Raw genomic sequence first — 14,267 nt, 5'->3', positions numbered from 1 at the left:
GCGACCACCAGAAACACATCCTGTAGGTCTGCGCATAGTTTCCAGGGACTGTGCATGACTCCTACTTTCTCAGTCAGTCACAGATCCCTGACGTCTTCCAGAGCTCACAGAGGCTGCAGGGTTGGCACCTTAGGGGCAAGGGCTATCCACAGAGGATGTGGCTGATAACACCTGTGCGGTGGCCTCAGACTGCAGCAGAGCGAAGGTATGATGAGGCTCATGCAGCAGCTCACAACTTGGTGGAGCAAACCATCAGGGTGCTGAAAATGATGTTCCGGTGCCTGGGTAAGTCTGGTGGAGCCTTGCAAAATAGGTCACAGGATGTCACGCATCGGCATCACCTGCTGCGCCCTTTACAACCTGGCGCTGTGCAGGGGGAGACAAGCTAGCTGAGGAGGAGACACTAGAGCTGGAGGTCTCCTCCAAAGAGGAAGACGCTGACGGTGATGGAGGTGAGGTGGTCCTCGAAGGCGATAATGATGGCAATGAGGCCTTTGCACTGGCCAGATGAGGCAGGTGCACTCGGGAAGCCCTCATAGCTGCTAGATTTGTGGAGGATGATGACGACATGCAGTGAGGAGCCACCATGGATCCTCACATTGTATCCATAAACATTTGACCCCAGCCTGGCTTATGGCAGTGTACATACCCTCTGTGATAATGCTTCTGTCATGGAGATGCAGTGGAAGCCCTAATAGTCACTCGATTGCAGGAGGATAATGCCAACATGCAGTGAGGACACTCCATAGATCTTCACAGAGCCTCTGAGAATGTCTGACTCCTGTCTGGCTGAGGGCAGCTCACTTGCACTCTGTGATCAGGGCCATGAAACTTTAAAAGCATCTAATCCTTTGTCTGCCTTCAGCACCTGAGCCCTTCAGGAGCACAGCATCACTGGTCACAGATGCTGAAAAGATGGGGGCCAGCCCCACCTTAAAGGTGCTGAGAGCACACAGAGAGAATGACGGAACTCTGTGGCTCCTGCCCACTACATTCTGGCAGCAATGACAAACACCGCCGAGGTACAGGCATCAGTAATGTGTCCAGGAAGTGTGAGGCCGGACCAGCACTTTGGTTGAAGGCTGCACAAAGTCCCTGCCGCTACCTGATGTCGATAAGAAAGTGCGATGTGCTCATCAGATTGTGATCCTGAGACTACTGTAAAGCTAGGCTCCATCGGGGCGTTGTCTCTGCACTGGTGGAAGATGTGGATGAGCGCTGTAAGGGGACCTCCCCCAGATTCCTCCACAGAGGTTTCTTCAGAACTTGATTGGGGGCTCTGGTCATGGACTCTGTCAGCTGCTTAGCAGATGTGCCGGTGAAAGGAAGGAGAGATAATTAGTGCATGGCACTGACCTGTGAAACAGGACACATCACACACGGCATGGTTGTTTGATGGATGAGGCACTGCTGATCCTCACTTGGTAGAGCAGTGCCGACATCACCTTCAGCACAGGCATGGTCCAGATCCTTGCCAGCCAGCTGGATGGCTCTGTTTTCAAAGTTCGTGAGGACCTTGATTTCAGGCATTCCTCCTCTGGTCTGCGACCTCGCCCTCTTGTTGTGTGGCAGCGGTGGTCATTCATCCTCTTGCAGCACTGGGTGGCTATCCTCTTTTGCAGGGCATTGGCGCTGACCACCGCCTCCCAAGCCAGATTAGTGAGGTTGCTGCCCATCTTGTGCCTTTCAGGGTCATGTCTTCTTTGCAGCAGTCGTGAGCTGGAAGCACTGAGAGGTGTGCACGCGGCTGGACTTTAAAAATGATGCCCGGTGTGATGAAGCAGCAAGGTGTTGGCATGGCGGGTGAATGAGAGCCCACCTGCCATTGAAATGGCGTGTTTTTCGGGAATGCAATTAATGCGGTGCGTTTGGGATGATACGACTTGAAAAGCCGCCATTGTGGCCGGTAGTAGAATGTTGTTTCACCCGCCCGCTACTGCACTTAGTGCAGATCTGAGACGATTCTGCCGTCTGTTTCTCTCTCCACAGATGCTGCCTGGTCTGCTGAGTATTTCCAGCATTTTCTGTTTATATTTTGGATTTCCAGCATTTACAGTACTTTAATCGTATTATATGTTCCATGCTGGGCATTTGTAAGTGTGGTTAGTTTCAACTTAAAACGAGAAAATATCACTCAACGCAAAGTGTAATTTTACTGTGAACAAAGCCCTCTTGTGTGGATAGAAATAACATGAAATGACTTATTTCCCTGGCCCTAATCCTAATATGTTCCCCCAACTCCATGAGCCCTTATCTTGCCTATTAACCTTTTGTGTGGTATCCTATCAAATGCCTTTGGAAGTCCAGGTATACTATATCTACTGGTTCCCCTTTATCTACCCTACCAGTTACATCCTCAAAAAACCCCATTTAATTTGTCAAACAGGATTTCCCTTTAGTAAAACCATGTTGACTTGTTCTTATCATACTCTGCTTTTCTAAGTGCGTTGTTAAGATCTCCTTAATAATAGATTCCAGCATTTTCCCAATGACCGATATTAGGCTAACTGGCCTTTAGTTCGCTGTTTTCTCTCTCCCTCCATTCTTGAAAAGTGTTGTAACATTTGCCAACTTCAAATCTAATGGGACCATTCCCAACTCTAAGGAATTTTTGAAAATCATAATCACAGCATTCACTATCTCGGCAGCTATCTGTTTTTGAACCCTAGGGTGTAGGTCATCAGGTCCTGGGGATTTGTTGGATTTTAGTCCCTTAAGTCTCTCCAATACTTTATCTCTGCTGATATTAATTTTCTTAATTTCCTCACTCTTTTTAGCCCCATGGTTACTGTCTATTTCTGGTATGAAACTTGTGTCTTCCGCTGTGAAGACAGACACAAAATACTTGCTCATTGCCTCTGCCATTTTCATATTCCCAGTGATAATTTCTCCTGTCTCTGCTTCTAACCAACTAATATTTATTTTAGTACCCTTTTCATTTTTATATTATTATAAAAGCTCTTAATCTGTTTTTATATTTCTGAGAGAGCCCTGCTCTGTTTTTTTTCCCTTATCACCTTTTTAGTGACCCTTTGCTGGTTTCTAAAACAGTCCCAACACTCAGACTTGCTACTGTTTATTTTTGCAACATTGTAATCCTCTTCTTTTAATCAAAAACAATAATTACCTTCCTGAGGGAGCCACAGATGGGCCTTTCTTCCTGAGTTTTTGTTCTTCAATGGAATGTATTTTTGTTAAACATTTTGAATTGTTTCTTTAAATGTTTCCCACTATTCATTTACTGCCATACTTTTTAACCTATTTACCCAATTAACCATAACCAGTTCACCTCTCACATCTATGGGTATAGCTTTGTTTAAGTTTAATTCTGGTATGTGATTGGAGTACATCATTTTTAAAATTAACGTGGAATTCACTGGTGTTATGGTACTATTTCCCAGTGGATCTTTTACTGTGACATTACTAGTTAACTCTACTTCACTACACAATACTAGATCTAAGATAGCTTTATCCCTCATCAGTTCCACAATGTATTACTCCAAGAAACTGTCACAAAAACACTCTACAAACTCATCTTCTAGACCACCCTCGCCAATTTGATTGTCCCAGTCTATATGATTAAAGTCCCCCAGTGCCTTTGTTGCTAGCTCCAATAATTTCTTGTTTAATGATGCCATGGATCACACTGGTGTCCAGGAGTCTCGACGTTCTGCAGCTGCCACACCTGCCTTGCCATCTTCTTTATGTGTTCATTAATAACCGAGGTTTCCATATTGCAGAATTCAATTGTTTTGTGAATGATTCCAGGTTTTCAGCCTCCAGTACTATTATCAGGGAGTCCATTCCATACGTTTATCCCGCTTGGTGTGATGAGAACTGCCTGATATCAATCTTGTTTCTAAGTTTGCTTTTGACTCATTTGAACCCTCTCAAGGTAGCATCTAGCCTTTAATTCACATGGCTTTACCTCACTGAGCACATCTGTTATCTTTGTCAGTCTCCTAACCTCGAGAATCTCTAGAACATATAATCAGGCAAGTTAAATTTATGCGCTCTAATTTATCTTCCCGTGTGATAGGAATGGTTGATTTTAGCAATGTTCACTTTGAACAATGGCTGTGTTTGTCTCCCACTGTTCAGCCAAGTAATAATTATGAGTTCTTCACACTTCTAGATGACCTTGGATTACTCGTCAATTAGGCTACTCTTACTAATGATTGTTTTGATAATTCAGCTATGTACCTAGATCGTGTCCTAATCTTCAGCTGAAATTCTTACTTTGTATCTGTCCCTTCTTCTGTCCATTGTCTCATGTCATACTTTGCAGAATATCCTACAACAAATCAGTCTCTAAACGTATTTGACACCACAAGGAGCTATTCATGATTATTAATTGCCATTTCCTGGTTCAACTGTTCCCCTCTTCTGACCCCTTCTCTCTGTGCGAGTGAAATAACTGGTGTTAATCTTGCTGTCATAGAACGTTCTGTTAGATATGATGTGGGTTTAATGTTTAATTATGCTTGTACTTCAGGCTCATAAAAACGCTGTCCATCACATCTGCCACATTGAGCATTCTGAAGCATTCATGCTTCTGGTGGCTCCACAGATTTACCTTGATTCCTCGGGCAGTCCGCTCCACAGGCTGATATTTGTGCAGCCCATGCTGCATTCTTCCTTGATATTCTAAGAGCCACTTAGCACAATGTTATTGAATAGAAGCATCAACTGTTATCTTCCTGCTTCTTTGAAACGTATATTTTCCGGTCTCTTGTCAAAGTTTTCTCCTGTCACTTTGATAAATCCTCTATATTATCCATCTTTTATCCTGAAAATACAGTTCCTAGCTCTCCTATAAAGGGAAGTGCTTTTTAGCTCACTTTTCTTTTTCAATTCTAATACTGAAAGCCCTCTGAAGAGTTTCCTTCCATGTCTCCACTCTATTTGACCAAAAGCAAACTTTATCCCCACCAGTTCTGAACTTCAATAAGTTTTTGGTTCTGTTGGTAGCCTTTTCAAGTTGAGGGCATTTGGGTTTATACCTGACCTATGATGCATTTTCAATTTCCCTAACTCTCAGTCCACTTTTCTGTCTCCAGGGCCTGAATATCATGCCTGGCGTGTGCGCCAAGTCGGCGGGCCTGGAAGTGGATGCAAAACGCGCTTCCGCCCACGATCGGCCCATGAATGCAATTTCACGCTGGCTGGCCAATTAACAGCCAGTGTGAAACATGCGCTGAGAAAGCCTCAGCACTGCCGAGGGCGACGGGAAGAGGGCGGGTGCTGACATAAGTGAGGGTGTGGGTGGGCACTTTCAGTGAGCTCCCTGAAGGCAGACAGCTACTGCGGAGCTGCCTTAGGGAGCTGCAGACCCGGACAGATTAAATGACAAGGAAGAAAATGCACCAAACTGTGTCTATGCGGCACATTCAAACACCTGACAGCAGAACTCAAAACACACCAGTCCCCAAGTATCTTTCTTTATAATATTTCAGCCCAGTCATTTCATCTCGCTCTTGGATGAGGTTTTGTTAAAAATGGGCATTTTTAATGGTTTGACTGGCCCTTTGTCGGCGGGTGCTCCTCCGACTCCGCGTGCCCGTTGACCTCAGATACACAATGATGTCAGGACATGTGCCCGACATCATTTTGCGCAATTTCACGTGCGTTTGGGTTGGGCACGTGCGCACCCGATCAATGTAAGAGTCTGGCCCTCGGGTATTTGCTTGAGATTACTCCTATTCATACAAATCCCCATGTTTGATGGATTGGCCCTTTGTAAGGATGCTGCAATTCTTAATTTATCTATCACTTCGAACTTTCTGGTCTAATCTGCGGTCGTCAGTATAGTTTTTAGAATGACTGCCCTTCTGTTGATCTTACTACAACCATTGTAATTCTGCTCTTGAATGCTAAGGCGACTTTTATGTTATTGCCTTGGACATATGCAAAACCTTTGACAGATCCAGAGAAGATACCATCATAAGCTTTGTTCATGGCTATCTAGGTTTTTTGTGAACGTCAGTCTGTGCTGTCATTGATAATTGACCCTGTGACTGATTCTCCCATTAACCGAAGGGTTCCACAGGGCTGTATCTTGTCTCTCACTCTTCATGTCAATTAAGTCTAATTACCATCAAAGTGCATTCATTCTTTTGCCAAAGATTCCTCTTAACAGTCACTATTTTCCTTCCATTAATCACAGTCGCCACACTGCTAAGGTTGAGTCATTATAACTTGACCTCCATGCCTTTTCAGTGTGACAATGAGGCTGTTTTATTCTTCAAAGATTCAAAGATTTGTCATGCCTCCCACAAGTCTAACCAACAGTTCTTACCTTATACCTTCATTAGCTTCATCCTTCGGCCTTCTCCATCTTTCAACTTTCTCAGCCTAACCAGGTCATATTTATCACCAGTAACTCATTGAATAGACAATACTGGCATGAGTATAAAATAAGTTTTCCCACCTTCCGCTCCCAATCAGTGCATTTGCTTATTGGAGCAAGCATGCCCAAATAAACCTTCACAGCCTCAAGTGAAAAATCCCAGATTTTCTCGAATGCTAAGTTGACGCCCAAGAAGCGTGTTTTCCTATTTTGTGTGAAACATGTCTTTTCCCCCAATGTTCCTTCGCTAAGGTTGTGATATTGCTTCCCTGCCTGGGAAAACTCTTCTGACACTGTCATCACACTTTTGGGCGGGATACAAGGTAGTTAGGAACTCTCTTCTCCTGCAGCACTAATCTCTGGTTTCATTCCATCATGGCCGCCTTTCATTTGTTCTATTTTAGCAATACTATTCTGATCACTGGTCCTCTGAACTGTCTTCTTTGTGGCTTCCTACTTGCCGTGTTTCTTCCTGACATGCTCCACTGTCCCTTTACTTTCCCATTTAAATCAAGACTTACCAACCTCACACTCTCTTCCTTTAATGTTCTTTCCACAGGCTCCAAAACAAAGATCGCCCTTCCCAACAATTTTCAGACTTAAAAACGCAAAGTTTTCTCTCACCCGGTCGTTGATTTATCTCATCCCTTTTATCCTATTCAAACTTGGCTTCATCCTTCACCCTGTTTTCTTAATTAAAAATGAAAGAAACCAAAGTTATTTTGAATAGGATCGTTACAAGTAGAAGGTACAGGCAGAACTCTTTTCTTCCACTAGCCTGAATTTAAAGCAATTAGGCCCAAATGATAAGGAAAGGTTTATAAATTACTTATCTTCTTGCCCTCCCACTTTGAAATCTAATCTTTCTTGATGCTTCTATGGGTTGTGCAGCTTAATAAGCAGAGGAAAATACTTTTCCAAGGGATAGAAAAAACTATCCCAGCCCCTCTCCCTCCCCCACCCCCTCCCCCCTGCCCCTCCTCCTGCCCCTCCCCTCCTCCTGCCCCTCCCCTCCTCCTGCCCCTCCCCCTCCTCCCTCCCCTCCCCTCCTTCCCTCCCCTCCCCTCCCCTCACTGCATCTTGGTTCTGATCTTCTTCTATCCATCTACAGCTGGGTGGTTATGGCCTGATGATACAATTCCTGTGAGATGAGTGATGTTTGTGAAGTAACACTCTGTATCAATGGTGTTTGCATGAATGGTCAGATTTTCCAGGATCTGTAATTGTTCATAGGCTGTTGCCATCAGAAAATTACAGCAGATATGGAAAGTGTTTAGTTTGGGCAGGAAGTAAGAGGCAAGAAGAAGTTGGATTTATATAGCACCTTTAGTGAAGTAAAAAGATCCCAAGGCACTTTGCAGGAGCTTGATCAAACTGAATTTGTCACTGAGCCATATAAGGAGAAATTAGGACAGGTGACCAAAAGCTGGGTCAAAGAAGTAGATTTTAAGGAGGAGAGAGAGTTTTGGAGAGAGAATTTCAGAGCTTAGAGGCAGTCAGGAAAGTATGGGGCGTGGTATTCTATTTTTGCAATCTAACAAATTTCTTTGACAAATGTTTGTTTAGATTCGGACAGCGGGATCACACATGGACACATGGGATACGCCATATCAAAAACTTACAGTGTGACTGAGGATAGATATGGTTGTGTTATTGCCAATGTTCCTGCCTTGGAGTTGATGGCCCTCTATGTTGCTGCAGCCATGCACGATTACGATCATCCAGGAAGAACCAATGCCTTTCTGGTGGCAACCAGTGCACCACAGGTAAGGGTAATCTGCAACTGATGTTTCCATTGTGCCGTGATAGATTCATGTCTTAGAACAAGCAAAGTATATGCTTGTTTAATGTTTAATGTAAAACGTGCCTGGGGATATTAGAGCTGCAGTAGCCGGAATGCTGGCTCTTTGTGGAGTAAGAATACAGGAGGAAAAGGCAAAGGGTCCTTGACACAAGGATGCAAAGCTCACAGATATTTGAAAGAATGACAAATTTTCTCCTTGAAATCACAGGGAAGGGAAATGGGTGGTTCACTGGATTAGAAACTGGCTTTTTTCCTCTAGTACTTGGCTTCAAATCTTGCCCAAATTCACTTGGTTTGTTGACTGGAAGTGATTCACTTTCAACCCATTCCTGTCTCTGATTTGAGACTAATCAGCAGTGTCACTCATACAGGACTCAAGTTATGTTTTTGTCCTTTCTTCCCCAGCCCAAAGTTGACATCGCCATTGTTTTAGGACTTGGCTATGTTCCATGCCAGAATAATTATCAGGTTGGAAAACCCTCCCCCTAATGTGTACATGTCTTGTTATTCCTTGACTAAAGTGCCAGTTGTGTTTCAGTGTTAGTACTCTTGTCTCTGAGTCAGAAGGTTGTAGGTTCAGATCTCACTCCAAAGATCGAGGACATGGTCCAGGCTGACACTCCAGTGCAGTACTGAGGAAGTACACTGTCAGAGGTGCTGCCTTTTGGATGAGGCATTAAACAGAAGTTCTGTCTACACTTTCAGGCAGCCATAAAAGATCCCATGGCACTATTTTGAAGAAGAGCAGGGGAGTTCTCCCCGGTGTCCAGACCAATATTTATGGCTCAACCAACATCACTAAAACAGATTATACAGTCATTATCAAATTACTGTTTGTGGGACTTGGATGTGTGCAAATTGGCTGCCATGTTTCTTAGGTTATAACCGTGACTACACTTCAAAAGTACATCATTGGCTGTAAACTTTATTGGGACACTGAGTTTCGAACGGAGCTATAGAATGGAAGTTTTGCTTTTTTTAAAAGCGGGGCATTTTCTGACATTAGATCAGCCATGAGTTCAATAAATGGAGGAACAAGCTGGAGGCATTAAATAGCTTATTCCTGTTCCTATCTTCCTATTCAAGCCAGATCTGCACTACATCAGCTATTCAACCTGATAGTGTGCACTGGAAGGTTTGAGCAAAGATTGAGCCTCCCAGGTAGACAATCTCAACAAACTGTGTTGACTACATGTTACTAGAGACTGGCTGAATTGTCATATGGGATTGCGGAAAGTTTGCGTTGTCAGCTGGCATGCCAGTTTGCAGCCATTTTCTTGGAGGTAGGATCGGTGGCTGAAGGGCTACCTGCCCACAAGCGGCAGGTAACCAATTCAGGATAGTTAAAGGCCTATTGTTAGAGGCCAACTGGGATTTTTCGGTCAACCCGCAGGGCCTTCGAAACATGTGGGCCTCCTATTGGCCCCACAGCCCACTCACTGGAATTCAGGCTCTGAATTCTGGATTGATAACCAGAGGGATGCTCACATTTGGTGAGTGCGGTTGGGCTCCCCTTATCATGTGTGTTGTGGAAGCCTATAAGACCCTCCCACCTTACAGAACAAACCAGTATATTAGCTATTATAATAATATTTACAACTACAGAAGGAGCAATCACATCAGATTGTTAGTCAGCTTGCAGACCACGACTTCACACTATTCTCCAAAGAAAGCGTGTGACAATCTAGCAGGATTTTACAGGGGTAGTGGTGGGGATTGATGGTGAACGGTCAGTGTTCACTGTCATTACCCCTCTGAGACGAACCGCAAGTTACAGTCTGTTACTTTGGCACTCTGGCCTCCAACACAGGCTGTCCAAGCAGCTGAACACATTAAAGGATTTTCATAGGCCCACAAACATGAAATGAAAAGCACTAAAATAAAATCACTTTCAAAATGTTTTACATAGACCGAATTAAAAATAATTTAATATATTCCTGTTGGAATATATTAAAATGCAGCAGCCAATTTGCACACAGAGAGGTCTCACAAACAGCAATAAAATAACCAACCAAGTCATCTATCTTAGGTGTCCATTGGAGGGGTAATGGGGTGGGCTATGCTGTTCAGGACAACAGGATACTCTCCTGTTCTTTGAATAGTCACATAGGGTCATGCAACCTCCAGTAGGCCCTCTTTACAGTTACTGTCTTTCATTACATTAGTATTTGTCAGAAACCAATGTTAAAAGGGGCAAGATTTCTGTAAAACTCTCATAAGTACATTGCTCAATGGGTTCAAACTCTTGTTTCTGAGTCAGAAATCTTCAGGTCCCATTGCAGAGCTTGAGAGTTTATAAATCTGGGTGGATTCTTCAGTGCAGTACTGAGGGGTTGCTGGAGGTGTCATTTCTGGCATGTGATGTGAAACTGCCTGCCTGTTCAGGTGGATGCAAAAGCTCTTGTGGCATTATTCCAAGAAAGAGGGATGCTGCCCTACCACTTTCCTAGCCAGCATATATCCCTCGACCACTGTTAACAAATTAACTTAATTTGAGTTCCGAAGAAGAGTCATATTGGACTCAAAACGTTGGCTCTGTTTCTCTTTCCATAGATGCTGCCTGACCTGCTGAGTTTTTCTGTTTTTATTTCAGATCTCCAGCATCTGCAGTATTTTGCTTTTAATTTAATTTAGTATTTGTGGGGTCTTGCTATGTTGTGGTTGCTTCAGGTAACAACAGTAGCTACACTTCTGCTACACACTTCGGGCATCCTAAGGATGCGAAATGGACCATATAAATGCTAATTATTTCCTTCGCCTTGATGGCGACTTGCCTTTATACGGTACCTTTAACTTAGTAAAAAATGCTCACGGGCAGTTCACAGGAACATTATCAAACTAAATTTGATGCCAAGCCATAAGGAGATACCAGGACAAGTGACCATATGCTTAGTGGAGGTAACTTATGAACAATGACAACTTGGACAAGGTGCTAGATAGCTGTCAGCATGAGTGAAAACTCATAAAGCCAAACTTCTACAGGAGTGAAGGACATCTATCTTCAGAAAAGGAAGGGAGCCAAATTGGGAAAGTCCCCTGCTCAGGGGTGATATGAACTTTGACTGTAAGTGTTAGCAGGTTGCTTTTTCTCAAAGGCACACCATGGGTCAGCCTAATCCTGTTAGAACGCTTTCATGAGGGGTCGCTGGACTTGAATCAGGATCAGAATCTCTCCCTGAGCTTTTTTTCCCTCCTCTTCCTAATCCAATATTATGAAGATTAAATAAAATAGCTGCACTGCTCTGGCTCAGTTACAGTACTCTCAGCTCTGTCAGAAAGTTGTAGATTCGAGTCCCACTCCAGACATTTGAGCAAAATTGACATTTCAGTTCAGTACTGAGAGTGTGGGCTGCACTGTTGGATATGCTGCCTTTTGGATGAGACATTAAACTGAGCCACTGTCTGCCCTCAAAGGTAGACTTGAAAGACCCTATGCGACTATTCAAAGAATAGGAGAGTATCCTGTTGTCCTGAACAGCATAGCCCACCCCTTTACCCCTCCAATGGACACCTAAGATAGATGACTTGGTTGTTTATTTTATTGCTGTTTGTGAGACCTCTCTGTGTGCAAATTGGCTGCTGCATTTTAATAGATTCCAACAAGAATTACATTACAAAAGCACTTTATTAATTATAAAGCATTTTCGAATGTCCAGAAGTCATGAAAGATGCTATAGAAATGCAAATCTTTCTTTCGTTTGGTATTAATGAGCAGCTAACTCTCAGAGTGACTGGGGAAAACTCGTACAAGGAATACAGAAAGTTAGCAAAGTTAGCATGCAGATACAGCAAGCAATTAGGAAGACAAATGGTGTGTTGGCTTTTATTGCAATAGGATTGGAGTATAAGAACAAGGAAATCTTGCTACAATTATATCGGGCTTTGATGAGACCACATCTGGAATACGTTTGTAGTTTTTGGGCTCCATATCTGAGGAAGGATAGACATGCCTTGGAGGCGTGTCAGTCGTAACCTTCTACCCCATGACAGAGCACTATTCAGAAATAAGAGTTATGAGATATCATGAGACAACAATCAAAAGCCCAAATTAAACACTAATGTCTTAATTAGGTTTGGTATGAATATCAGTTAACAATACAAAACACCCAGTAGTCACAAATATGTTATAAGGCATTACATATAAGATCACCCAGCCAGTGGTCACCTCTTGTCAACCCTCCTCTCCAGCAATTGGCCCAATCGCTTGGTGATGGCACAAATCACTTTTGCAATTGTTTTTATACCTTGCTTACCAAGGTGGGCAGGATGTTTCATTGACAGATTCATACTACCCTATCAAACTCCGCCTTAAGCCACAATTATCCAATGAGGCATCTAATTCTTTGTTCAAACGTGATATTAAAGAATCCTCCCTGATGTACATCTGTTTTTAAATTTCTTTCAGTAATTTGCCATCTCTTTTGGATGTTACTTATGCCTTTAGATCGATTTCAGCACACAAAACAGCAGCTTCCTTTCCTAGTTTCACACGTTTCAGAATCACAATATAATTAAACAATCAGAGTGTCTCAAGTTCTTGACTTCTTACAATTTGTTTCTTGGTGAATTAAAGACAGTTTATTTGGGAAAGCATATATTAAAAAAAAACTGAGCTTCGTATGGGGTTAGTTTTTCTGTATTTCAAAAGAAGACAAACTCTGGCATCATCAATCAACATCGGTTTAAATCACTTGCAGTTCTCAAATCTCTCTGTGGAGCACTGAAGTCAGCTGAGTTAGCATTTTTTAAACATGGTCAGTCATGCCAGTCTTTAATCTTTCATTGCACAACTATTCATGCCAGTCATTGCGAGTCCATGTATTTTGTGTGTTTGTCAAAACGTGGGCCTGAATTTTTCGCTTATCAGGCACGCGCGATTAGTGGGCTCAGGAGCGGACGGGAAATAGGCCCCCGACCACGATTTCACACCGACTGGCCAATTTATAGGAAGAGGGCGGGCACTGACGTCACTGCAGGTGCTGATGAGCGCTTCCATTGAGCCCCCTGGAGGCACACAGCTGCCTCAGGGAAATGCAGACCTGCACAGAAAGAAAATGAACAACAAAAATGCTGCAAAATATGTCCATGCAGTACAATCAAGCACCTGAAAGCATTCCTCATGGGAAAAATAGTACCCAGATAGCTCTTATTTTATTTCCCCTGGAGATTTAATCCTGCCCTGGGTTGAGTTTGAGCAGAAATGTAAATGCTGCCTGGCCGATTGGCCCATTTGCCAACCGTATAAGTGGGCGGGTCACGAAAAGTTCCTTTCAGTTGCTTAATTGCCCTCTTAATTGTTGGCAGGCGCGCATCAATCGCCGCGCGCGCCTACCAAGCGAGATGTCACGCGAGTGGGTGATGACGTCGGGATGCTCGCCCAACGTCATCCCACGTTCTTTCGTGGCCACACGTGTTGGGCACGCGCCCACCTGCAGGACATAAAATTCTGGCCATGATGTTCCACCAAAATAACACAGCTTTGAAGTATGTCTGTTTATTGCTTTCAGCCCAGTTTACAACTAGGATGTCTTACTAAATACTCCATGGCTTCGGAAATGTTATTTGACTTGTCATCTCTAGAAGCAAAAAAAATGCAGCTTTTTACGGGTTACTTTGGCTCTGAAAGACTTTTGGCCTTTGCAATGCTCAATGTTCATTAGATTGGTTCCTGGGGTGGGAGGGTTGTCCTCTGATGAGAAATTGAGTCTATATTCTCTGGAGGTTAAAAGAATGAGAGGTGATCTCCATTGAATCAAAATCGGATCCTGAACGGGCTTGACAGTGTAGACACTGAAAGGTTGTTTCCCCTGACTGGGAAATGGAGAACAGAAGGACATTTAGGATTGAGATAAGGAGAAATTTACTTCACTCATATGGTTGTGAATCTTTATGATTCTCTAACCCAGAGGGTAGAGTATAATCAAACAGAGATAGATTTTTGGTTTCTCAGGAAATAAGGAATATGGGGAGCAGGCAGGAGTTGAGGCAGAAGATAATCCAAAGGTCTACTCTTGCTCCTGTCTATATTCCCTACTCAACTGAGACCTGGGACCAAACCTGCTTTTCTGAAGTTAAATTTATCAAACGAACAATGTTGCAAATCAAAAAAATCAA

The 14,267-nt window shown here is 43.3% G+C and overlaps 1 protein-coding gene across 2 annotated transcripts in view; it reads left to right on the top strand.

Moving 5' to 3' along the window:
* Positions 1–14,267, top strand: part of pde3a (phosphodiesterase 3A, cGMP-inhibited) — a 470,038-nt gene that overhangs the window by 441,990 nt on the left and 13,781 nt on the right. For both annotated transcript variants that reach the window (XM_041202491.1, XM_041202490.1), the window contains one exon: positions 7,916–8,115. In XM_041202491.1, coding sequence (XP_041058425.1) covers positions 7,916–8,115 — 200 coding nt within the window. The remainder of the gene's footprint in view (positions 1–7,915; positions 8,116–14,267) is intronic.

This window comes from Carcharodon carcharias, chromosome 13 (assembly GCF_017639515.1).
Source record: "Carcharodon carcharias isolate sCarCar2 chromosome 13, sCarCar2.pri, whole genome shotgun sequence".
In the NCBI taxonomy this organism is placed as follows: domain Eukaryota; kingdom Metazoa; phylum Chordata; class Chondrichthyes; order Lamniformes; family Lamnidae; genus Carcharodon; species Carcharodon carcharias.
The sequence above is the reverse complement of the archived record's forward strand: the minus strand, read 5'-3'. Positions and strand labels throughout refer to the sequence as shown.